Source organism: Xenia sp. Carnegie-2017, unplaced genomic scaffold (genome assembly GCF_021976095.1).
Source record: "Xenia sp. Carnegie-2017 unplaced genomic scaffold, XeniaSp_v1 HiC_scaffold_20, whole genome shotgun sequence".
NCBI lineage: Eukaryota > Metazoa > Cnidaria > Anthozoa > Malacalcyonacea > Xeniidae > Xenia > Xenia sp. Carnegie-2017.
The window spans coordinates 7,198,375-7,224,768 of record NW_025813483.1 but is presented as its reverse complement, the minus strand read 5'-3'; the positions used below and the strand labels follow the sequence as shown (position 1 = coordinate 7,224,768).

General features: G+C 36.0%; 4 protein-coding genes and 2 long non-coding RNA genes across 6 annotated transcripts; 2 read left to right on the top strand and 4 right to left on the bottom strand.

The window, feature by feature from the left end:
- Window positions 1-1,556: 1,556 nt before the first annotated feature.
- LOC124441592 lies at window positions 1,557-4,144 on the bottom strand. Its single transcript, XM_046992067.1, has 9 exons — window positions 4,131-4,144; window positions 3,093-4,063; window positions 2,913-3,002; window positions 2,646-2,780; window positions 2,421-2,555; window positions 2,301-2,375; window positions 2,106-2,195; window positions 2,017-2,061; window positions 1,557-1,837 (listed from the first exon to the last, which is right to left on the bottom strand). Exons 1-9 carry the CDS (start codon window positions 4,142-4,144, stop codon window positions 1,557-1,559), a joined length of 1,836 nt encoding a protein of 611 aa, XP_046848023.1.
- A 32-nt stretch (window positions 4,145-4,176) lies between these two features.
- On the top strand, window positions 4,177-4,566 carry LOC124441591 (hepatitis A virus cellular receptor 1-like; the record flags this gene model as incomplete). The annotated part of the gene is made up of 1 exon (XM_046992065.1): window positions 4,177-4,566. A coding segment is annotated over one exon (390 nt), but the record flags the coding sequence as incomplete, so codon positions are not given.
- An 8,711-nt stretch (window positions 4,567-13,277) lies between these two features.
- Window positions 13,278-17,327, bottom strand: LOC124441842. The gene is made up of 3 exons (XR_006947011.1): window positions 16,979-17,327; window positions 16,303-16,533; window positions 13,278-13,440 (listed from the first exon to the last, which is right to left on the bottom strand). It is a non-coding gene; the product is annotated as an uncharacterized LOC124441842 (long non-coding RNA).
- LOC124441843 lies at window positions 14,383-15,093 on the bottom strand. Its single transcript, XR_006947012.1, has 2 exons — window positions 14,712-15,093; window positions 14,383-14,470 (listed from the first exon to the last, which is right to left on the bottom strand). It is a non-coding gene; the product is annotated as an uncharacterized LOC124441843 (long non-coding RNA).
- A 591-nt stretch (window positions 17,328-17,918) lies between the features above and the next one.
- Window positions 17,919-18,725, top strand: LOC124441590 (putative nuclease HARBI1). Its single transcript, XM_046992064.1, has one exon. It carries the CDS (start codon window positions 18,117-18,119, stop codon window positions 18,723-18,725), a length of 609 nt encoding a protein of 202 aa, XP_046848020.1. The 5' UTR covers window positions 17,919-18,116.
- A 758-nt stretch (window positions 18,726-19,483) lies between these two features.
- LOC124441589 lies at window positions 19,484-20,401 on the bottom strand. The gene has a single exon (XM_046992063.1). It carries the CDS (start codon window positions 20,399-20,401, stop codon window positions 19,484-19,486), a length of 918 nt encoding a protein of 305 aa, XP_046848019.1.
- Window positions 20,402-26,394: the final 5,993 nt, after the last annotated feature.

The window sequence follows — 26,394 nt, the reverse complement described above, 5'->3', positions numbered from 1 at the left end:
GGTCAGGAAGACATTTTATTCAGTATTTGCTCTGTTTTTTTTTTAAAAGTTTTACGATGAGTTATATTCTGAGCGGCGGAGCCATCTCTCTGCGAGAATGTCAACACCGAAGAAGAGGAGAGTTGCGTCAGTTTATGATTATGATACTTTAGTAGAACTGTCAAACATCTCACTGCTAGTGAACAAACAAATTTATAAAGAACTCATAGATTAAAAGTTTACCAGAAAAATATAAGCTTTTACTAAAGCCTACAGGAGAAGAAGGAGTCATGTACTCGATTATTTTGGTAAGAGCGTATTTTTGCTATGTCATTTATAATGAACTAGTTGTGGCATGTATGGTAACAAAAATTCATACTTTTTGAAATTATTTCTTGGGTTTCTTGTGCCGACAAGTGGCTAGACTTTTACCAGTTTTATGTGGTTGTACTATTACTTAAATAAAATACACTTTTCTCTGTGTGTACATGGCACAGATTTGGAATATATTTTGCTGATCAATGCAAATAATGAGTTTTGATTTTGATGGTTTTTGGTTTTGTCAAATACTCATCAAATTGTGGGGTATTTACATTATTGATACAAAGGTCAACTGAAAAGGTGGAGCAAGAGGGCACTTTATTATGGCTCGCAACCTGTTAAGGGGCCCCGATTTTTAAAAAGACACTCATAAAAATTTTGACTTTCAAGATGCATTGCCTTTATCCATGCAGTCACAAATTTTTGAAGTCATGATGCCACAACAAAATTTTGCCACAACAAACTTTGCCCTGGCCTCATAATTTATTTTTGCGGCTTTGTTCATATACATCAATGAAGGATACACTGTGGAACTAAAACTGAAATGTACATCAATGAGTGGGGATACATTGTTTGACTACTATTGAAATTAAAGGCAAGTCTGACTACTTGTCATAGACAACAACCTAAAAGTTTTTAAAAAAACTTCAATTTCAAGTAGTTTAACCTTGCATATATAAAGAATCTTACTCTCAATAAAAGGTTCATTTTCAACTCAATATTTGAGACACAATTATATAAGTATATGCATTTGAATTTATTGCAAATTCATCATTTGTTGCAAATTCATGATGGATTTGCAATAAATTCGAAATTTTTCTATATGAAAACTGTTTTGTTTGTTTTTCCAATATTGAGTTGAACATGGACCTTTTATTCGGAGTATGTTGGGTTGAATAATAATTTCATCTAAAGTTTTGCATTGTAGAAATAAAAATTTGGGCTAGCTTAACCACAAGTTGTTTACCATCTTTGCATCTCACTGAGCTATTAAAGTTAATGCTTTAAATATTTGACTCTGACTCACTTTTCCTTCTATGATACACAGTCATTTAACCCTTTCCTCCATCTACATGTAAAACAAGCACCATTTCTATCCCAGATATACACACTATGCCTTTGCTTTGCATGTCCAAACCATCTTAGTGAGGGCTTCTCACCATCTAATATGTGCTGTTCTCAGATACACTCATTTCATGTTTTGTCTAGTGTAGGACAATGATGTGGGGGCTGAACTCAAGCTTTTCTTAACCACGCTAAAGAAAATTTATACCAACATCAACAAGAACCACAGCAACAACAGCCACAATACCTATAACAACATCAACAAGAACCACAGCAACAACAGCCACAATATCTATAACAACATCACCAAGAACCACAGCAACAACAGCCACAATACCCATAACAACATCAACAAGAACCACAGCAACAACATCCACAATACCTATAACAGCATCAACAAGAACCACAGCAACAACTACCACAATACCTATAACAACATCACCAAGAACCACAGCAACAACAGCCACAATACCTATAACAACATCAACAAGAACCACAGCAACAACAGCCACAATATCTATAACAACATCAACAAGAACCACAGCAACAACAGCCACAATACCTATAACAGCATCAACAAGAACCACAGCAACAACAGCCACAATACCATAACAACATCAACAAGAACCACAGCAACAACATCCACAATACCTATAACAGCATCAACAAGAACCACAGCAACAACAGCCACAATATCTATAACAACATCACAAGAACCACAGCAACAACATCCACAATACCTATAACAACATCAACAAGAACCACAGCAACAACTACCACAATACCTATAACAACATCAACAAGGACCACAGCAACAACAGCCACAATACCTAAAACAACATCAACAAGAACCACAGCAACAACAGCCACAATATCTATAACAACATCAACAAGAACCACAGCAACAACAGCCACAATATCTATAACAACATCACCAAGAACCACAGCAACAACATCCACAATACCTATAACAACATCAACAAGAACCACAGCAACAACTACCACAATACCTATAACAACATCAACAAAAATCACAGCAACAACAGCCACAATACCTATAACAACATCAACAAGAACCACAGCAACAACTACCACAATACCTATAACAACATCAACAAGAACCACAGAAACAACTACCACAATATCTATAACAACATCACCAAGAACCACAGCAACAACAGCCACAATACCTATAACAACATCAACAAGAACCACAGCAACAACAGCCACAATATCTATAACAACATCAACAAGAACCACAGCAACAACAGCCACAATACCTATAACAAAATCAACAAGAACCACAGCAACAACAGCCACAATATCTATAACAACATCAACAAGAACCACAGCAACAACAGCCACAATATCTATAACAACATCACCAAGAACCACAGCAACAACATCCACAATACCTATAACAACATCAACAAGAACCACAGCAACAACTACACAATACCTATAACAACATCAACAAAATCACAGCAACAACAGCCACAATACCTATAACAACATCAACAAGAACCACAGCAACAACTACCAAATACCTATAACAACATCAGCAAGAACCACAGCAACAACTACCACAATATCTATAACAACATCACCAAGAACCACAGCAACAACAGCCACAATACCTATAACAACATCAACAAGAACCACAGCAACAACAGCCACAATATCTATAACAACATCAACAAGAACCACAGCAACAACAGCCACAATACCTATAACAAAATCAACAAGAACCACAGCAACAACAGCCACAATACCCATAACAACATCAACAAGAACCACAGCAACAACATCCACAATACCTATAACAACATCAACAAGAACCACAGCAACAACAGCCACAATATCTATAACAACATCACCAAGAACCACAGCAACAACATCCACAATACCTATAACAACATCAACAAGAACCACAGCAACAACTACCACAATACCTATAACAACATCAACAAGGACCACAGCAACAACAGCCACAATACCTAAAACAACATCAACAAGAACCACAGCAACAACAACCAGAATACCTATAACAACATCAACAAGAACCACAGCAACAACTACCACAATACCTATAACAACATCAACAAGAACCACAGCAACAACATCCACAATACCTATAACAACATCAACAAGAACCACAGCAACAACAGCCACAATACCCATAACAACATCAACAAGAACCACAGCAACAACTACCACAATACCTATAACAACATCAACAAGGACCACAGCAACAACAGCCACAATACCTAAAACAACATCAACAAGAACCACAGCAACAACAGCCACAATACCTATAACAACATCAACAAGAACCACAGCAACAACTACCACAATACCTATAACAACATCAACAAGAACCACAGCAACAACATCCACAATACCTATAACAACATCAACAAGAACCACAGCAACAACAGCCACAATACCCATAACAACATCAACAAGAACCACAGCAACAACATCCACAATACCTATAACAACATCAACAAGAACCACAGCAACAACAGCCACAATATCTATAACAACATCACCAAGAACCACAGCAACAACATCAACAAGAACCACAGCAACAACAACCACAATACCTATAACAACATCAACAAGAACCACAGCAACAACAGCCACAATACCTATAACAACATCACCAAGAACCACAGCAACAACTAACACACAATACCTATAACAACATCAACAAGAACCACAGCAACAACAGCCACAATATCTATAACAACATCAACAAGAACCACAGCAACAACATCCACAATACCTATAACAACATCAACAAGAACCACAGCAACAACTGCCGCAATACCTATAACAACATCAACAAGAACCACAGCAACAACAGCCACAATACCTATAACAACATCAACAAGAACCACAGCAACAACATCCACAATACCTATAACAACATCACCAAGAACCACAGCAACAACTACCACAATACCTATAACAACATCAACAAGAACCACAGCAACAACAGCCACAATACCTATAACAACATCAACAAGAACCACAGCAACAACATCCACAATACCTATAACAACATCAACAAGAACCACAGCAACAACAGCCACAATACCTATAACAACATCAACAAGAACCACAGCAACAACAGCCACAATACCTATAACAACATCACCAAGAACCACAGCAACAACTACCACACAATACCTATAACAACATCAACAAGAACCACAGCAACAACTACCACAATACCTATAACAACATCAACAAGAACCACAGCAACAACATCCACAATACCTATAACAACATCAACAAGAACCACAGCAACAACTGCCGCAATACCTATAACAACATCAACAAGAACCACAGCAACAACAGCCACAATACCTATAACAACATCAAGAAGAACCACAGCAACAACAGGCACAATACCTATAACAACATCAACAAGAACCACAGCAACAACAGCTACAATACCTATAACAACATCAGCAAGAACCACAGCAACAACTGCCACAATACCTATAACTACATCAACAAGAACCACAGCAACAACAACCACAATACCTATAACAACATCAACAAGAACCACAGCAACAACAGGCACAATACCTATAACAACATCAACAAGAACCACAGCAACAACAGCCACAATACCTCTAACAACATCAACAAGAACCACAGCAACAACATCCAAATACCTACACTGGCGTCAGCAAGAGCCACAGCAACAAGAATAACTACGATACCGATACTAACATCAACAAGAACTACACCATTCACTTCCCCCAATCATTCACTTCCCCTATTAACACTTCTACCGGCATGTGATCATGATTAAGGGCCATACCATCTCTTTAGGGAACTCTTAACTTCATCTTTGCTTCATCTCTGATCATACAAGATATCACCTGTGACATAGCGCAACCGCGCTGGCGGTCCTCCGTCAATTAGCTATTGGTGACCCCCCCTATAGAAATAGGCTGCACGATTTTATTTATCAATTTATATTATCCATAAAGTAATCTATATTAATTTTGCTGAGAGTAAGCCTTCAAAGATTGCTCAACACAAAAGATATTGCTATTTCATTGACGACATACTTAAGTTTAATGATTGCATGATGTTTTATGGACCCAAAGCTCTGAGGAGAAAGAAGAAAGGGCCTCGTCACTTAAAACCCTAACTCCCTGCCCCCACCCCCCCCCCCAGGATACTCCAATTAGTTTAGTTTTTTTCACTAATAAGTGAACAGTATGGTTTATTACTCTCAGTCGTCGCCATTTTTTCTTCTCTAATCTCTTTCTCTGCCTACGCTCCTCATTCCTGGAAACACCCAATACTGTCTCCCTAGTCACATATAGTTTGAAGGTGTTATTGTTGAATGTACTTATTTGATGTTTATGCATCAAAAGACTTTTGCCTTAGAATATGATTGTAAAATAGTATTTGGTTGGAGGAGATTTTAACGTGAGAAAAAATGTAGAAAGTAGATATAAATTAGGTAGTAGAAAGTAGAAATAGGAAAGTAGTTTAGCAGTTTTAAGGTTCAAATCTCAAAAATGTTTGTTTTGAACAGTGCGATTTGATTTACGGAAGATATCGATACCATCATCGGCGATTTTGAGGTTGAGAAAGTGGAAGTTTGAGTCAAAAAAGTCGTCAAACGCAAATTTAACATTTTCAGCAAAACCATTAAATTTGGCTACGATATGAGCAAAGTCTAAATGCCGAATGAGAACCAGAGTGTTAGCAAAATGACACCCTGGCATTTCCTGGTTACTTAAAACTCGTTATCGCAAGCATCGTGTTTAGCATTGCCACTTTAACTTGTACGATATGATTCAATCAGGCTGTACTCTTTTTTTCCCCCTTAAGTCTTCTTAGTTAAACATTTCCTCTTCGGTATTAACTTTTTCTGTATACACTCTTGCACGTCCTCATCAAGTTTCCTTATCTAATTTTTTTCCAGAAGATGCACCAAGTATCTCACGACTTGTCTCATTGTTCACATTTCGTTTCCCATTCCATTCATCTGGAAGTTCATGTTCATCAACTAGAGCCTTTCTCAGCTCTTCTTTAAGGCACTCTTACCTCTTCTTTTTTCATTTTATTATCTCTGCTATCTTGCACTTCACCATTTTGTTTTGTTTGGTTAAACTCTCACCTGCCATAACTTTGCAGTCTCGAATCTTTTTCAGATTACATCGTCAACATAATATGTAATTGACCTGTGTGCTCCTACTTCCTCTTTTAAGCTGTTTTCCGGAAAAAAGTGTTCACTACAACCATTTCCGTTTTTTGGAGAAGTCTTCCTCCATCTCAATGCTAAACTTGCCAATTACTTCCTCGTCATCTCTGTTGCCTGCATCAAAACTCCATTAAAGTAAACACCAATTACTACTCTTTCACTTCTGGAAATACACCGCATTGTTTTATTTCGCTTACTTCATAATTTCTTCTTTTCTTCTAATTCACATCCGACGTTAAGATCTTCACTTTCTAACTTAAAGCACATCATTCAGTTGACGTTGCTTTCAATTTTCACCTGTGAAACAAAACTTAGCGAACTCCTCTTTCAAGAAAACGTCTACACCATTTCTGTTCTCATCATCACCGGAAACAATCAGGTTGCAGCCTGCTCCTAGTTGTCGTGGGAAGCTGCTGCGCATTTTATTGTAGACTGTATATTAGCGTTCTAAAGGTTATATTTATATATAAATGTATTTTATACATTAGTGTTCTAAAGGTTTTTGATTTTAGTAATTTTAGAGTGCAGGAAATTATACGAGGAAAGATTCACTGTTGAAATCAAAATTCAGCATAAAAAAATTTAGCGGAATAAGTCACTAAATCTATTAAACACTTGCTTGGTACGGTATTTTTACAAGAATGCCAAAGGCAAATTGAGCGTCGTTGCTTTAAAATTTCTTTTTACTTGTCTATCACTGCAGTCGAAAGATGATAGATATGCTTAAAGAAATGTGCTTATAACATATGAATCACTTCACTTGGTTAACTCAGCAAGAGTCTCTCAACATCTTCCAGTCACAACGTTGAGAGATTCATTTACAGCAAAAAGAAATGGTAAAAAAACGTCTTATGTTATTATATACTCTTGTAGACTTTGTTTTATATATAAATTCTGTCATTGAAATTTTCTTCGTCAGTAACTAGCGCATTTTAAACTGTAAAGTGAAATTCTTTTTATTGCCATTTGCTACTGGTTTCACATTAACCTTAGCTGAATAATCATGATTTTTACTTTGCTTTTCGCTGCTGATGTTATGAGGCTACCCACAAGTATGCAATGTGTACCTATTTTTTAACCTTGCTATCTTTCCACCGTGTCTCTAGGACACTCTAAATGTCTTCCTTTCTTCTTTGCATCAGAACCTCCAGCTCTTCAAGTTTTTCTACATTTGTTTCAAAGCTCATTCTCTAAGTCCAAATATTTGCTTTTCCCTTATCTTTTTGCCTATGTATAAGTTTTTTCCTCTTCTTCTTCGACCAATAGCAGTGCAGGGACGTGGCCAATGTGGAGCCCGGGTCACGCCCTACCCTGAGAAATCCTTGTCCCCTAAAATTATATATTTACTTACATCACATTGATTATAGGACAGTCGTGGCCCCAATACTTTTTAATTTTCCTCTTGACCAAAAATCCTGGTTATGCTACTGACCTGCAATAGTCCTCTTTCTCTCAGTGCCCAGTATCTTAACAGCACTGGTTGTTAACCTCATCCTCTACCGATCTGAAATACAGTCCAACCTCTCGTAAGCCGACACCATTGGAATCACGACGTGGTTATCACGAACGAACAAACTAGTGAGGCTACTCGAAAGCGGATGAAGGTTGAGTAAAAGGCCCGAAGCGTGCTACGACCTTTGAATTTGAATTGGTGAATTCTAGTTAGGTAAATGCGTTATTAATTCATCTTACTAGAGCAATAGCAATTGATGCAGCCATGGTTTTAGAGAAGTAATGTGTGTTTCCAAAAGGTGTCCGTTAGTAGAGGTTTTAGTAGAGGTTTGGCTGTAATTAGAATATTTACATTACTCGTTAATTTAGCGACGCTTTTGCTTTGCAAAGAACATTTAGAATCATTTAATACCTTCATCAGTCGAATTACTTCTTTTTGAGACATTTGACTCATTAATAATTATGCAAATATCAAAACGAGGACGTCAGGTTGCATAGTAGTTCAATTCCTATTTTTTGCATCTTCCTAGATATATTCGTCAACAAGTATCTTCATTAAAGTTCTTTACTTATCAAACGTTTCAGCCGTTCTGAAAAATCTTGCTCTACAAAATGTTATTGTGCAATATGTCATAGTGATGATGGTTAAAAAAAAGAAATTCACCAACTGAAAATGTTGATAAGTCATTTTATTATACAATGTTGGTGCAATGTCGATTGTCAATGGTCAAGAGCCTACAGTGCTAATTTCTAGCCACCTACACGACATTAACAGTTTTCCTACTGATAACCTTTTTTACTGACTTCATTTATTACGTACAATAGCGGATCTTTGTCGAGATATGCTTAGTAAGATAACATTGACCGCGGTCTGCATGATTCTTGATATCATGCTCGACCTCAATCTAATAATTGTTAATTGAGTACTTTTCCCAGTGCAGTCAGAAAACTGTGTCACACAATATCGTATCTTTAACACTTCAATAGGCGAAACTGCTCGTCATGGAGAGAATATCTCAGCCAATTTCACTTAAGATGAGATTTGATTCCCAATCTCTCTTCGCTTAAAGGGGTAGTGAAGCGTGCTCCTATTCCAAAGATGCGATCATGTCTAAGCCACATGTTTGTCGTGTGCGTATAACCTTATAACACAATTGTTTTTCAGATGTTTATCTGAAAGAACGAAAACAAGATTTTTTTAAAAAGTGGTGCTCGAGCTTAGGAATTTTCAAGCAAATGGAAAGCAGTGCTCTGTGAACGTGGTTATTTCATTTTATATATCACGTGGTATCTATGTGAAGTAATTTTTCACTTGTGCGTCCTTCACATGGGATTTCAATCCCTTGCATGAAACCCCAGTAATCGTTCTAGATATTACATAATTCAAAGGAGCAGTTCTGAAATATTTTAATTGGTCAATATCAATAGTCGTATGAGGGGTATGAGCATCTGTTATGACAATCAGATTTCTTAATGATTAGCCATACCAAGCAAATGTCTACTTGAGATCCCTCCAGACGACAAGTTTCTGTCATTCCGGTACCATGTGATTCACTGCACTTTGTTACTATAAATCCATGCCTGTTCTCTGTCAAGGCGAAATTACCCAAAGCAAGTTAAAAAAACAGAGAATAATCGAGAAGTCGACAATAATCAATGTACATGCTTGTATTTGCTCAGCATCATCCATTATTGAATTAAAAAACGATAGAAAAATCTTACCTCACGTGTTCATTTCTAAAAATTTCCGTAGAGGGTATATGTTAGCTGGCAATTACGTTTTACGTAGCCATTGAATTTAGCCATTGAATCTCGCAGTAGATACCAGAGCAGCTCGAAAAAATTAAAACTATGCAGTTGACAGTAATAATGATATTAATGCCCTCGTTACTTTTTTCGATTGTCAGTCAACTAGAATAAATCCATCGTCAATTGGAATAGATAGATAGTTATTTACCATGTTAAAAGTGTTGCAAATGTCTTGTCTTCATTCGGATTCTACATTCTAACGTAAATGGCGACGCTTCTAATATTTTCAACATTATTCGGATTTTTTAATCTGCACTGGTAATAACTGGATTTAGTCATTGCCTTTTCGGACTCAATTGTTTTTGAAAATGTTAATAAACTGCGTTTTACTTTTATAGCTACTGTACAAAAAACTCGTTGCTGTTTGGCTTCAAAATTTCACGGAAAGTGTTTCCACTAACTCAATCACGTGATTCTGTGGTACACGTTTTTTTTCACCAACATAATCATGTGACTCTGTGGCACACAGGTCTTTCTTCGTATTATTGACAACTTATAACAAATATATCAATTAGAACCATATACCTTTACGGAATCAAAGGATCTTGAAAACATTGAGACTAAATTGTGCGGCATTCTTTTGACTGCACAAGCATTACATTATTACATTTCTTCGCTTTTTTGTTTTGAAATTCCGCCCAAATTGCTTCTCTGTTACTCCGTTTGGGATTTTATGTCCCCATTATTAATGGTGCCCACTACTGTGTACTGAACTAGTTTGGGAAAATTTATTCAGTGCGCGTAGTACGAACGATCAAAAAATTTGCTCCGAATTCTTAAAGGATTTTACTTTCGATCAATTTTCTATAGAGTAGTTGTCTGTAAAGTTTCTTGGAATGCAAGATTAGTTTCAGACTCGTCGTTGTATGATAAATGTAGACCAAGTTTGGTCTAATAAAAGCATGCAAATTGAGTTCCTTTATCACATTTAAAATGGGGCCGCGACCTTTTCAAGTTTTCACGAACTGATGCTAATACTATACCAATACTCTGGCTGACTTGAACTTTCAACCTGCCCTCCCCCACCCCCCATGTAGTTACGATTTTAATTAAATAAGATGGTGATGATTAGAAAAAACATATACAGCATGAAAAACCTGTTTCTCCTCATCTGTCTCTTTTGAGAACGGTGTCTGCAACTCCATGATAATCTCAGTTGTCTGTGCAATCTGGTGCAGTCTGTCTGACCCTTAGAGAGCTTGGGGTTGGTATTTTATGACTGATAATTGCGGATACGCAATATCATAAGTTATTGTTTACAATTTTAATGAATGTGCATGGCGTTTTTATAAAGTACCGAAAGATTCATCAATTATTTTCTTCGTTAGCAATGTAAATAGTCAGCTTCTGGCTAAAAGACGCATTTCTGATAAATTTAACCAATCGAATATTATGAATACCATAAAAATAACTAGTTAAGACATATTAAGTTACTTAATTGCCTCATTGTATTGGCTCACAACTTTGCTGTTTTCCCCTCGCTGAGCTTGGCATTATCACATTTTGCAAACGTGATTCAGTGTAAAGCAGAACGACAAGAAATATAAGTATGATAACGTCATGTACAAACGTATATATTGATGAAAAAATTGATGTAATTAACTGAGACTATAATAATATATTTATCAGTGTTCATACATTATTATGATATAAATTATATAAATGTACTTTGTACGAATGGATTAACAAAACCGATGTAAGTAACGGTGGCTATGGTAACTTATATATCCATATTCATACATCACTATCAATTGAATTATATAATGTCGAATGTCTATACAAAAATGATGTAATGTAAATAATGTAAATATCCATATTTATAGATCAATGTCAATTGATTATCATAATATTGTCACACAGGAATGGATGTACAGAAAAAAATGATTAAAATAACCGTTCTTCGGCTATGGTGACTAAGTTATCCATCTTAATACATTAATGTCAATGGAGTTATATAATGTAGTCTTATACCAATGGTATGCAGAAAAAAATTTGAAAAAACGATTGCTATGGTAACTTTAATATTAATCAATGTCAATTGATGGTTTTAAAAAATTGCGACATGACGACTCTCGTTACATTATACAAAATTAAATGCTCTCAAAACGACTCTCTGAAGAACCTTAAAGTGTAACAAGTATTTTAACAATGAAGCTATTTAAAATAAACAATGTTCACCAGCATTTTGAACAATTTGGGCTTGTCGGAATGTTGGGAAAATTGTCAAAATTAACAATAGCGTTGCTTTTTTCAATCAGTTGCTCCGACGCCGCCTAATTTTTTGACTGTGTAACTATGAGTGATGTGTTGTTCTAGAACGAACAAACCAGACGTGTTTGATTCTTTTACAAACGTCCCTATCTAAACTCACTCCGCATCAAACTAGCGCACTACTGAACAACTGCTTTGAAAACGTCATCGTGCAAAAACAGTACATAGCAAAAGTCCAAGAGTAAATATTACTTAGTATGTTGAGTAGATGGAAGGCAAATTTTTGAAGCAGCATTGTTAGATTATTATAACTTCACTCCTGAGCGACATACAAAATCAATGACTAACTTCTACTCATTGTAACAATTTGATTTTACTGTTTTATACCTAAACTACAATTAAACTGTGCTGTTGGTTGCAAATGATATGAAATTTTCAATAACAGAGACTCCAGCACGTAATCATCCAGCGTTATTCCGAATGGACGACATTGGGTTACCTGTTAACCCGAAAATAAAATACTCACAAGGAATTGATCCCTTCCTAATGACTTTCGGTATCAGTCGGGAAGTATCTTTTCCAGTTCCTCCTTTTGGATTGTGTTCAGCTCCATTGGGAAAATGACAGAGAAATCCACATACAGATCACCGGGTCTTTGCCGCTCCTCGGCAGTCCTTTTCCGGTATTTGCTTCCTCGTACCATGTGACACGACATCGACAGTACTTAGTTTGAGTGATTCTCCATTAAGAAGTGGGATGTCAACGTTACAGCCCGTCAGTGCCTCGCGTAGGGTAATATCCGCCTTGTATATCAAGTTATTATCCTTGTCTCGATGGAAATTTGGATGCTGTCTTTCGCGTATGATAAAGACAATATCACCTGGAAGCAGACCAGGCTTTTTGTCCCCGGCTGAAGGAAGTACGATTTCAGTTCCGTCATGTGACCCCGGCGGGACAACCATTTTGACAATTTGTTCTTGTGTGCTGGCGATGCTGTAGTCGTCGTTGAAGGTTTTTGTCGCAATCTTCATTTTTTTTGTGCAACCGCGTGAGATTTCCTCCAAACTCACAAGCACTTCGTGAATGACTGGTGCATCTTGGTAAAGGGTTCTGTGTGATGTTGTATACTTTCGGGTATGTGTATGCTTCTCCATTTTTTCCCAATACCGATAAGTATATCGTGCGGTACTTGGTATCTTCATTTGCAAAACTGTTGAATGCAAACCTGCGAAGGTTTTTCGTCAATTGAACCAACACCTGAGCTTTTTCCTGTTCTTTGAACTAACAAAACGGGAGAACAGTTTTCTTCGTTCTGATCCGAGCTAGTAGTACCCGTATGTGGTTTTTCAGGGTGCTGATTCTTTCTATGAAATGATAAGCGATTGTTAGCTACACAAAAGTTTAAGTGGAAATCATATTATATAACGGTATGCGTTTACATCAATCGCTAGCCACATCAAGATAACAGACACGAAGATTCACATTACACAGTAGATGATAGAAGATGAATTTTATATGGATCTTGGAATGGCCTCCACAGTTTTCTGGTCTGTTTCCCATTGAGCTATCGTTGAATAACAAAAATATTAAAACGTACCAGCTCGTTTACTGTCAAGTATAACTGGACTGCAGGGATACGTGAAAAATGAATGGCAGATGTACAGTACATTCTTTCAAAAACGCTTACGCCGAATGCTGGAAATTTATGCAATAGTTGTAAAAGAAAAAGGCAAGTTTTTTAACGAAAAAGTAGAGTATTAGTTGTTTGATACTAAATTTACCATCATTTGTTGTAATTAATTTCATTATTATGTTTTGTGTGAGCACAAATGTTTGTTTATCATTCGTGTTTTCCTAATTTCTGACGGTGGCCTATTACTTTGGCCTGTTGCGTTTATATTTACTGATGTCCACGTATTTTAATATACACTTCCTTCACCTACCTTTTGCAGTTTCATTGAACATCAACAAATCATTGATATACTCTTTAGTAAATAACTAGTGTATTCATCACTATTCAACACAACAATTTATTATTGTGTAACTCAAGACTGAAGAAACGTACTTTATTATACATCAACGAGATTATGATAATTATTACAACATATCAAAGTGCTGTTCTTCGAAGAAAGTACTATAACATATCTCGTGTGGGGATTTTGGAACCTTTGGTGCTATCAAATGTTAGATGCAGTGATCTCAGCGTTGAGCAAATAAGTTCGATCTTCACACCTCAACCAATTCAGAATACTCTCTTAACAATGCTACAATAATCTCCGAAGAATATAATCGACCGATTAGAATGCTTTTAAAGTACGTTGAAATGTATTGATATCAAAGAATAATGCGTTGTAATTGATTTTATCTAATGCTGGATTAGCCACTTGATAGAACCTTCTATAACGTAAAAATAAAGTTATTTAAAATACGAAAAATCTGATTACAAAAATCTCTTATCCCGCATAGGATTATTTACGGAAAAAAGAACTACTCTTTTGCGTCATCTTGATGCTAAAAATATACTATCTACGTAGGCTGAAAGGCTGTTTCATTGACATCATGGTCACAGTAAAATTTATTTTAAAATCAGGATTAACCTTAATACGTGTGTATCTCCAAAGATTGATCAAAATACCTGCCAAAGCGTTCTCACGATAGTTAAAAAAATACAATTTGATTTCGTCCTCGACAAACTTCGATCCTTATTTGAACTTTCTCACGGGAATGATTTAAATCCACTCCTGTGTACAGCGGTCATTATTCATCGACCATTTAGAACGGTTAATCCAAATAAGTAGTGTTAAAATTCATATCATTTGTGCTGTTCAGTCATATAATCGTAAATGATCGTCTCTTTTACACGCGTTTAGTTCTTTATACTTTCACCGTAATGATAGTAGAAACCGTAATGATGTTACGAACAAAAACCAAAAACGTCATCATTCACTTGTCATATTGTTTTACGGGAAAGACGTTTAATTCGCAGACTTTTATAGAAAACTTTTATTTGAAGTATTCAAAACATCACTGCACAATTAGGAAATTCATTACCAATTTTGATTTAATTCGGAAACAGGTAAGTCCATAAGCATTTGGGATAAAACATGAATTCAATGAAATAGCCATTTTTCAATGTGCCATGAACGTTCATTTATTTGTAGCTAGCTCATTATTCTTGTAGCTGCATAGCTAATACAGCAAATCTTTTTGAAATTTTTTCTGTCGTTTATTACACGTTCTAATTGCAATTTTTTATCTGAAGGAAGCTTGAAATTAGCATAAAATTAACCCAGAACATTCTAGATGTATTTAATTAACTGTCGAACAATATTGCATGCATGAACAAGCTGCTTGGCCATAATGTGCTGACACACATTTTGTTTGTTTTTTTGGCGCATCATGCACGTTGTGTTTCTTGCATGAAATGTTCCGAATGGAAGAATAACCTGGGATGTTTTCATACTCGTGTCAGTTGATGTACTCTCATATTTTTGTTTTTCTGTTCGTCTGACTCTAACGATTGCTTGAAATTTTGACGATCAATACAACAAACTCTTATCTACTCGACTTGCCTTCGTATTCTTGAACATTTTTCCGACTTACAAAGTATGTTGTCGCCCGATTGATTTGCTAAATAGATAATATTCGGCCTTGTTATCAGGTATTAAACTTCATAGAGCGTTGCACATACACATTTTACAAAGGTGGCTAATGCTCCCTGGTACGACTATCAGTTACAAAGAGATAAAAAAGAATGGCTTGGCAAAGTTCGTTCAACTTAAAAACGCAAGCGCGCAAAAACGACACTTTCTCCACCCCGAATGCAACATACAAACGTTCTACGTTGAAGCAGGCTGAGCAGCCCTGTTTTGCATAGTGAGTTCTACGTTGAAGCAGGTTGAGCAGCCCTGTTGATTTGACATGCCAGTTTGCAACAATCGTACGATCATACAATTTCCAACACCAAAGGTAAAAAAATATGGGGAATTGTGTTTCTCCTACGGATGGTAACAAATGAGGTACAATTATCCGACATCATACACGCCTTAAGTGAAAATTATAGCACCTAGCTGCGTAGTTTAACAAAAATTAAGAAAAAGTAATTCTCTGATACGTAAATAGACTTGTGGAGGTGACCAAAGTACTAATCCTTTGATCATTTTTAGATATTTATGTTCTCATATGGAAATTGCGGTGCGATTGTGTTCTCGAAAGTTCTACTTTACCTCCAGCAGAAATTAACCCTCACAGAAATCTTGCATCAGATATTTTCGACTTCTCTTTTTGTACTTCGAATGGCTCCCGTTTACGGTAAGGTTAAACCAATTGCGATGTCTTGTTAAATGAGCTTCAGAAATCTTGTAAACCGTGACTTGTGACTTACATTAAGGGTGTTTGATGACAGGTTATAATTGGCGAACACTTACTCCTTACTCTTTTTCCAGAACTTGCCAATCCTTAGGCGAAATTTTCAAGCAAATTTAAATTTAATTGCACGTGCAAATATTTCTCTTTGTATACGTGTAAGTGCAAGCTTTAGATAATTATAAATATATGAAAGTCCAGAAAATTCGCTGGATCATTCAGGCGATGGAAAAGACCAGAAAAGTTCTTTATATAAACGTATACATATGTTAATGTTTTGACAATTTCCTACTCGTTACATGTTGACCTATGTAGTTTAAGGTACGAAAAGCCGGTCGGGTATTAACCATCCGGTAGATATATAGAATCACAAAGAATTACCTACCGTTTTAGCCGCGAAATAGTATTAAAATATATTAGATAGAGCGACCCTAGAAATGGTCAAATAGCTGTAATTCAAATCAAATGACGAGACAGACAAGGCGCAGATCTAAAGATATATCAGTCATGACTTTTCAGTAGATTCAAAGCTTTTACCGTATTGAGGGCTCGTAGCAACTTTTCCGTCGTATTTTTGGCCTCCTTGCTAATGAATCGATGTTCACGCGTCGTTATCCACAGTAAAAATAAGCAAGAACTAAGTCAAGCTCTTATGTCCAGCAGTTTCAGCTTTTTTACGTGGATTACAGTCATCATTCGACTCGCCAAAGCGATTGCGCTGATATCTTGTTTGGGTTGTGTAATTCCAATGGAACATTCTAGAACGCACAAAGTGAACTTCCGCACGATCATTCGATTGAATTTAAAACAATGAGTGATTTAATTATAGGTTAGGCACATAGAGAGACGAACTTGTGCCGACTATGCGCTTTATGAATATAAAATGCAATATCAAATTAAAATATCGCGAAATAGTAATCAAACAAGTGATATACATGTATTCGGTATAGATTGGAAAAAACTATTCGATTCGAATATTCGAACTATTCCAATAAAAAATTTTGATTGTGTAAAAAACGTTTCGATCGAGAATGTTGTTTTGCTCGTCTGTAATAAACTTTTTTTGCATGAAAGTCATCAGATGCTTGACATTAGAAATGAACGAGAATGTCGCTAAAAGCGAACGCTGCATGATTATAAGCCTGGTTTCCATATGATCGTTTCTGTCGCTAGAGTCGTTTCTGTCTGTTGAAAAAAGTCCCCTGCGGTGATCAAACGACAGAAGCGATTATTGCGATGAACTCGTTTCCATTAATCGTATATTCAAAATGGCGGCAGTCAATCGAAGAGGAAGACTTGTAGCGTGTTATTTTCTTTTGCGTGTGCTGAGAAGAAGGAGAGAGCGAAAACAAAAAAGAAAACATCGTTTTTGGGTTCGTCCCATGTTTCAAAGAAGAGAACGTCTTGGAATTTTTCATACTCTTGCTCAAGAAATGAAAGACGAAGATCGCGAATATTACTACAAGTAAACAGAAGCTTTAAGAGTTATTTATATTTGATACTTACTAATCTTGTGGTCTTACTAGACATGCTTCTCTGGCATAACCTATTTGCTTGCATAAAACTGTATTATGTTACATGAACTTTTTAGTTGCAGACTTGCAGTCGTGTAGATTGTTATAGAGTCTGAACATATTTAATGGTTTGACCTTTTGTAAATTTTAGATACACACGAATGTCTCCAGAGAGGTTTCATCATCTCCTTGAACTTGTGGGACCTCTGATAACAAAAAAGCCATGCCGTTCCAGGAAGGTCATTTCACCTCACGAGAGGCTAATGGTCACTCTGAGATATCTTGCTGAGGGAGAGGCACAGCAGAGCCAATCTTTTAATTTTCGAATGGGTAAGGCCACAGTCTCAAAGATTGTTAGAGAAACGTGTGATACGATTTGGACAGCACTCTACCAAACCTATCTGAAAATTCCCACTTCTGTGGAAGAGTGGAAGAAAATAGCAGTTGGTTTTGAGAAAGAATGGAACTTCCCTCATTGTCTTGGAGCAATAGATGGTAAACATATCATGATTGAATGTCCCAAGAATGCAGGTTCTGCATATTATAATTATAAAAATTTCCATTCCATTGTGCTTCTTGCAATTTGTGATGCAAACTATTGTTTTACTTTTGTTGACATTGGGGATTACGGAAGCACTAATGATGCAAGCATTCTGGCAAATTCAGCATTTGGACAGACATTTGACAAGGGTCCAGAAACACTAAAGATACCGAAACCTTGCAGTTACAAACATTTGCAGAAACTGCCATTTGTGCTCATTAGTCATTGACGTTTTTCCACAGAAAAGAGTTGGTTGATGAAACCATTTCTGGTAAAGACTTCATGAGAACAAAGAGTTTATAATTACAGGTTTATCAAGAGCCAGATGAACAATTGAAAATGCATTTGGAATCCTCTCCATAAAATGGAGAATTTTTGGAAGCCATTAAAGCTAATGTTGATTTAGTTGACAAAATAACCAAGGCCTCATTATGCCTTCATTAACTATCTTGACTTACAGAAAATGCTACATATACACCAGCAGGATTTATTGACAGCGAAGACAGTACATCCTTTAGAGACTGGAGAAACATTGGAAACAACAGTGGACTACATGCACTTGGTCATGTTGGTGGAAATAGATATACTGTTGAAGCAAGTGATGCACAAGATGCTTTTATACATATTTTAATAGTGCTGAGGGTTAGTTGATTGTCCACTTAGCAGTAATATGTAAGAAGCTGTGGGTCGATACAACATTAAAAAACTTTAATGGAATTTAATTGTAATTTTTTAGAAAATCTTTAGTCACATTGTTCATGTGTAAAATTATTACCACAAATTTTTAAAATAAAATTCATTTTCTTCTATATTACAACTTACAACATAACTGGTGTCTGTAGAATAAAACTGTTAGATAATGTCAACATTCATAATGCTGTAATTATAATTGGTTGATACTATAAATATAACTATAACAAAAGCAACCTTTGAAACCAAGTTTTTCTAAAATGTGTGTATCATTTAAAAATGTTCTAATGAAATCCATTATAGCGGATGAAGGTTGTTGTTAGAAGTACTGTTGCACACATATTGACTTGGATATTCAACAGCCTGACTGAATCCCATGTGCATTGGTGCTCGTCCTGCTGGAGGAAACAGTTGTTGGGGTAATGCTTCAAATTCAGCTTCAAACATCAACCGTTCAAGTTGGATTCTCACATACCCCTGCGCTCTTTCTGGCAGTTTTCTCAATCTCTTGGCGAAGCTCTTTGCAAAATGCATATATTCATCATCTTCGCTTGTATTAGGTGTAGGCTCTTGTAACAGTTTTCCGGCAATTTCAAGCATAGCCATGTCAACATCTTTGCTTTTTCCTCCTTTTTGACGATTTGATGTGGCCCATGGCCGCTTTCTCTTCGACGAAGAAGCCAATGATTGGTTTTTTGAAGGTATCTCCTCCAGATCCCCAGTGCTCGTTGATCCTGGAGTTGTGGCAGTGAAAGATTCCGGAGAATCAGTATTATGTACCTCAACATCTATTAGATTAGCATCATCTATTCTGGCAATTGAACAAGAGCTGGTGTTCATATCTTCAGTGTCAATTATCTCCTCTTCATCGCTGCTTTCATGGTTGGGCAGGTTTGATGAACTTTTCCTGTGACTGATGTGCTGTTTTAGCCACTCCAAATTAGCAAACTCCCCAGGTATGGGCACAGCGTCCCTTCCAGAGCCAGACGGAACGTTTTTCATTTTTTTAAGATAACGAACATAGCTTGTTCGTATGTTTTTATATTTCTTCTCGGCATCTAGCGAAGTTAGCCCAAATTTTTCGGCGATTTTTTCCCATGCATTCTCTCTTGTCCTTCTGTTTTTATAATATTTCGAAAATTTATTATATAAACAATCATACTTCTGTACTTCTTCCATAAATGAAGACGTAGAATTAAAGTTGATTGCCGCCATCTTTGAATACGGAATCTCGCACATGAAATTACGGATGTATCATGGGATATATCAAGTCGCTTCTGGCGTAACGATCGTTTTGCACCGGTTTCCATTAAAAAAATCCAAGCGCGTAAAAGGTGTTTCCGGTCGTTTCTGTCGCAAGGATAGAACTCTAGTCTATCTCAAACGATCGATACGCAAGGATCGTTTCTAACGTAAGGATCGCTTTTGTCGTTTGAGTTGAGCGTTTCCATATGATCGTCTCTGTCGCTTCACCACAAATTGTAAGCGACAAAGACGATCAACTGTAGAAACGATCATATGAAACGCCAGACTATGCAATAACAAGTTGTCGTGAAAGTTCTGTTGGCACTTAGCATCACCCAAATAAAAATTTATCACTGGAGTTACCAATTTAGACACAAAGAAAAGTATGTTAAGAGTGAATACAGCATTGGGATTATTGTTAGGAATGTATTATTCAAACACTTCAACTTAAACGATACAAATAACTATTTCAAAATTTTTTTCTTATGCTAAAATGCACATTCAAGACCAAATGTACCAAGCTAAAACACAGAAAAGGCTTCTTTCCTTCTCTCAATGTAATAGTACAAATTCGCTAATTATTGGCTGTAAACTCTAAATACAATAGATCTGCTAATTGGCAAATTGTTCTTCTTTGAGTTTGAAAATTACCAACGCTTTTCATATATAACTTAAATACAATGGTATGCTTTGTATAGATTGCCTTCTTCGAAAAAGGAATTGGTCGATTTCCAACTCAAACTTTCAGAGGACATTTGTATAATCACGAGTTCAGTTTATAAACATCGGCGCCCTTTAAGCGTTCTAAAAGAAAAAACTATTTGAATAATAATGGCTTGACTCATGTTGGTATCTGACTATTATTAACAACTGTTTTTATTTGTTTTGATATTTCTGCAGTGTAATAGTCACTATAATCTGTCGTAGTAAAACCGACACAATAATGCCTGTAGGGGTAATTTGTTCTCAAAGCTTTATGACAACATATGTCAAGTTGATTCTATATAAGGCTTTACATTGCATAACAATTTCTTGTGTCTGCACAGCTGTACGGTTCAGTTTTGAAAATTTCTTTGACAACGTCATTTGTTTTAGCAGTTGACAATTTATGCATGGACTGATGAAAAGTTGCGCTTTTGAAACGTCTTATGAAAATACTATTCAATGAAGATTCTTCATTGATTATTTCCACATCCGAAAAGAAGATGATCGTAATAACAAAATGCAAGCATACATTTAAGTTCTTTTCATAGTTGTACAAATTTAACAAAGATTGATTCCATGATTTCGCAAAACACTATTGCTAATGCGCATTTAATATAGACGACAACTTTTTTTAAAATAGACATGTTTCGAGCATCTCCTGATGTCATCTTCCTCATACTGAAGATGGCATCATGGATGTCAGCTTATGTCTATTAAAAACTTGTCATCTATGTTATCTTTAACAAATAAATGATTGAAAAGAAAGATGAAAAGAAAAATTAAAACAAAATATGTCAGTATTCATTACTGTGTGTTTAATATAGCTTTTGGCTTTTTGTGTTTGAAGTATTTGTTCTTGGTGATTGTTTCTTCTTGTGCGAACTGAACGCGGGCATTCATTATGTGACGGCAAAATGTTACACAAAAAGTATTTGTTTGCCAATTTGTTGTCATCGGTAACAGAAACAAAACTACTAATCAAGCCCCTACATGATGAATATTCAATTGGATTTTGTGTAAAATCTCAGTTGAATTGCGAAGTTCAAAAGTCGTTTTTGATGCCTTGTAGCTATAGTTGAAGACATAAAAGCGTCTTGCCGGAATGACTCGCAAACTGAACATAACAGTGAAGCTTTTCACGAAGTCAAACTGAAATTTTTACACTCGTATGTTTATTTTGTAAGATATGGCGGTACACATTGATGTTGCCTTTGGAAGGCCACGTAGTCTGCCAAGTTTGTGCCTCCATAATTACGCTGTCGGAGCTTAGAATGCCCACCAGTTAGAAGAAGGAAGGCGGCTCTTTGGCAAATAAAGTGGAGTTCTCACGGTTGACAGATTCGTCTCTGCTTATAGAAGGCCACGATGAATAAAATAACCTCGTTTTGTACACGTCTTTGCGACTGCACTATTCCTAGGACTACAGTTACATAGGAGAAGATTTAAATCAAAGCATGATTTATGTTCTGATAATGAAAATACGGCGATGTCACTGTGGCAGATCCTACATAAATCAAAGTAAATTTCAACCGAGCGATTACAACAGTTCAGTCGTTTTGATGTACACATTTGAAAATGACTTAAAAATACTGTTTATAAAATGTGATCGAAAAGTCAAAAATTAAATGGCATTGTTGTGAAAATATTTTGAATTGGAATTAAGATGCTATATCGTTTATTATGACAATATCTGGATCAAAGTGCGTCTGTCTGGATATCCACCGCACAAACATTGTTATTGCACAAATCAAATCTTCGGCATATACAAAGAGCTGAAAATGAATATTGCGAAGTACTACTATCCGTTATTTACAATTTTCAATAGGTATATTCAGTCAGAATTGTCTTGACTTCAGCATTACTTGTAGGCAGTTATATTCTTTACTATGAGTAGCATAACAATTGTAGCATACGAATATTTGTTCGACAGGTAGTACATTATGCAAAATGTCCAGGCTTTTATTATTGAATATTTTGTCAAGTTGGACCTTTTGTCACTCTTTCAAGATATTTAGGCACTGTTGTGGAGAAAAACATGAATTTGAGCTGCGCGACAATCATCGCCCTCATCTTTCGGCTATTTTCTTCGTTTTTCAACAAAGAGTTTGAGAATATTTAAATTAAACATACAGTTCAAATATCCGACTGTACATTTTGACAAGCGATTGTCATCTCAACAAATGTAATTCGTCTGATACCGTTCAAGAACCCAATGATCCGTTAAAGCGTTTATTGTAAATATAGGCTTGTAGCATTTCAAATTATTTTGAGATGAACTACGTAGCCTTCAACGATATAATACAATTCAGTTGCTAAGATGGTAACCACGCAACATCTTTGTGTCTTCAGATGAACGTGGGGGATTCGGTGAGAAGACTTTCGACATGCCAATGAACATATTGTGAAATCTCCTCTATGCCAAGTGGCAAACACTTTACGTACAAGCGGAGCTAAAATCAAAATGTTTTGATTTTAATGATAAAAAACTTGTCATCCGCAAGCTGTATGCTTTAACTTCGTTTGGATTGCAGAGGGTTTCTCTGTAGTCTGATTTCTCTCGTTTATCAATTTTTGAGAACTTCTTGAAAGAAACTTCACAATTTAGGAAAAGGATTTTCTGCATGGCCGTAGCAAAACGATCTTCAGACAAGAATACGAATTGATGACGCGTTTTGTGTGAGAATGTTAGTAGTGATGAACAAATAGGAAACAATATAGCGTTTGTCAGTATTGGTAATAGGTTGGGATGAATAATGTGAGAACATGAACAGTGTTCACATGAAATACATGAGTTATAGAAATAACCGTGTCTCAATGTAGGTAGTGATGAATGAGCAACAGGGAGACAGGAGTCTTTCACTCATAACATAGAAATATGATAACGTGTGTCAGTGTAGGTAGTGATGAATGAAAACAGAGAACGAGAACAATCTTACAGCGAGAAAAGTCTAAAATATAAAATAACAAAAATGGTGGAGCTTATATTGTGATGATCGAACAACAAAAGAAAGAAAACAGTCTGTCATGAGTGATAAGAATACTCTATACATATTCTAGAATATACATGAGGAACATTATCAGGCATGTGCACAGTCTATATGTCATACCAAAAGTGTACTTTTTTATAAAAATTGCTTCGAGCTGCGAACATTTGCAGGTGTGAAAATGTCTGCATTCATAATCATAAGCTATAAAATTGTAAATGAACAACGAGAGCATTTATCACGACGAATAGAAATCAGAAATGATTAAAAATATCAAATATCAAAACAAATTTTGCATGTTGGCCATGTCCGACTGAGTCGATAACAAATAATTATGACGAACGGACTCAGGACTCTCATATTTTAAATAACAGAGCCCATATTTTAAATTGCTCATCGACGGCGGCTGTTTTCAGTAGTTATTACAATATCGTTGCTAAACAAAACTGCATCATGAGACATGATGACTTATTTTAGAGTTCACCCGACGGATTGAAAGAATTCTACAAAATACCGGGTACAGTTCAGGGCTCATTCCTAATGAATAGTCTTGAAAATGAAATTGTATAGCATGTGCTTGAAATTTCAGTTAAGTGAAATTTCTATTTTGATCATCGTAATGTTGAATAAGCAAATATATTGGATATCGAAGCAAAATTCACAACTGATTTTTCATAAAAATTATAAATTGATTCGTATTTTTGTTTCAAAAACTTGCTTGCGTCGCTCGTGACGTCACGTTGCTTGCACTTTAAAATATTTATATTTTGCTTACTTTGGGCATTCACATGTGCTTTTCATGTGACATTTGAAAATTTCCTGGTTTGATTTGCTTTCGAATATGTTCATCAAAACACAATAAATGACTGATCGAGTCTAGTAGCATTTAAGATTTCTCTAGCAAAGCAGTTGAAACTTGAAATTTGCTATGCCGTATATAAGACTGGTTGCCGTTTTAACTTCCTCATACTTGGCTGGAGCGGAATCTCATGTGATGATGTGATTATGGCATGCGATGATTCCAAGTATAAATTCCTTGTATGTAAGCATCATTACATAAGCATGTTTTATAATGCGCACCATATCACAGTGCCGAATATTCGAAAATGTTTTGTGGGGCATTCACTATTCACTATTTCCAACAAAGTCGGCGGTTTCATCTAAAGTGCTCTCTTGACTTGGTCACAGATGAAAACGGAAGTCTTTCAAACATATGCTTATATACATATCCGTATCAACCTGCTTGTCTCGGCTGCAATAAAATTCGTTAACGATGAGCGATTCTATAGAGTATAGAATACCCATTTGCTATATTTATTGTTATTGGGTTATAGTCACGTGTGGACACACACAGCGTTAAGGATACACGGGTCATTGTTCAGGCAACAAAAAGCGAGAACTGACAAAAAATTCAAATATTGACAAAACTGTCTTAAAGCTTCTGCGTTTTGTGATATTTACGTGGTAATATAGGCCATGCAGGATTTTTTTGGGGCGGTTTTTTGTCGATAGCTCCAAATTGCTCGATGTTCAACGCAAAAAATGTTAAGGATGTCATTGATGTAATTTTTGCTTGATAACCTTAATTGTTAAAGTACATTCATTTTAATTGATATTGTTTTTCCTGAAATAAATTAAATGACAACCGTTCGGTTGGTTAAACAAAATAAAAGTTCATAGAGTTTTCATTTCACTTTAAAGATAGCTTCGTTGGCAATATTGTTATATAAACCTTAAAAAAGCCCTAAAAGTCGATGCTACTGAATCATTAGGACCAGTAAAGCCAATCGCTTTTAACGATATCTATACTCACACACGATTAATAGACCTTTTCAAGGTTATCGCAGCCATATTGCAGGGGGTGCAAAAACATTGGGCCGAGCGCGCGGTCACGCATGGCGTCCATATAAATTACCAATAAATGCTCAAAAATTACCCTTATACATATTGGCCATTTCTTTCAAAAATATTTCTCAAACTCGTCCATTTTATAGTCGAATTATTAGTTGCGATTTTTTACACACGTGAGTCCAATTTTGTGGTAATCAAAAAAGCGGAAAGTCAAAGAAAACATTTGTTTTCTTTGAACAACTTGACCGTCGTTTGAGCGATGTTCTTCACTTCGCAACCCACGCACATGTCTACAGCAAAGTCAGCAAGTATCGCGAGGAACTGTTCTACGGCAAACTCTTATTAGTATTTCCAATTATTTGTAAAGAGACATTGCTATTTTTATTATTATGTAAGGCGACTTAACAGCCAGAAGAAGAAACA

What these genes read in the sequence shown, in the direction of transcription:
- LOC124441592 (XM_046992067.1), bottom strand. An exon ending in TCTTGCTGATGTTGTTATAG is followed by an intron (nt 2,781 to 2,912) that starts GTATTTGGTAGT and finishes ATGTTGTTATAG; the next exon opens with GTATTGTGGATGTTGTTGCT. An exon ending in TGTTGTTGCTGTGGTTCTTG is followed by an intron (nt 2,196 to 2,300) that starts GTGATGTTGTTA and finishes ATGTTGTTTTAG; the next exon opens with GTATTGTGGCTGTTGTTGCT.
- LOC124441590 (XM_046992064.1), top strand. Translation starts at nt 18,117, where the DNA reads ATGTCTCCAGAGAGGTTTCATCATCTCCTTGAACTTGTGGGACCTCTG.
- LOC124441589 (XM_046992063.1), bottom strand. Translation starts at nt 20,401, where the DNA reads ATGGCGGCAATCAACTTTAATTCTACGTCTTCATTTATGGAAGAAGTA.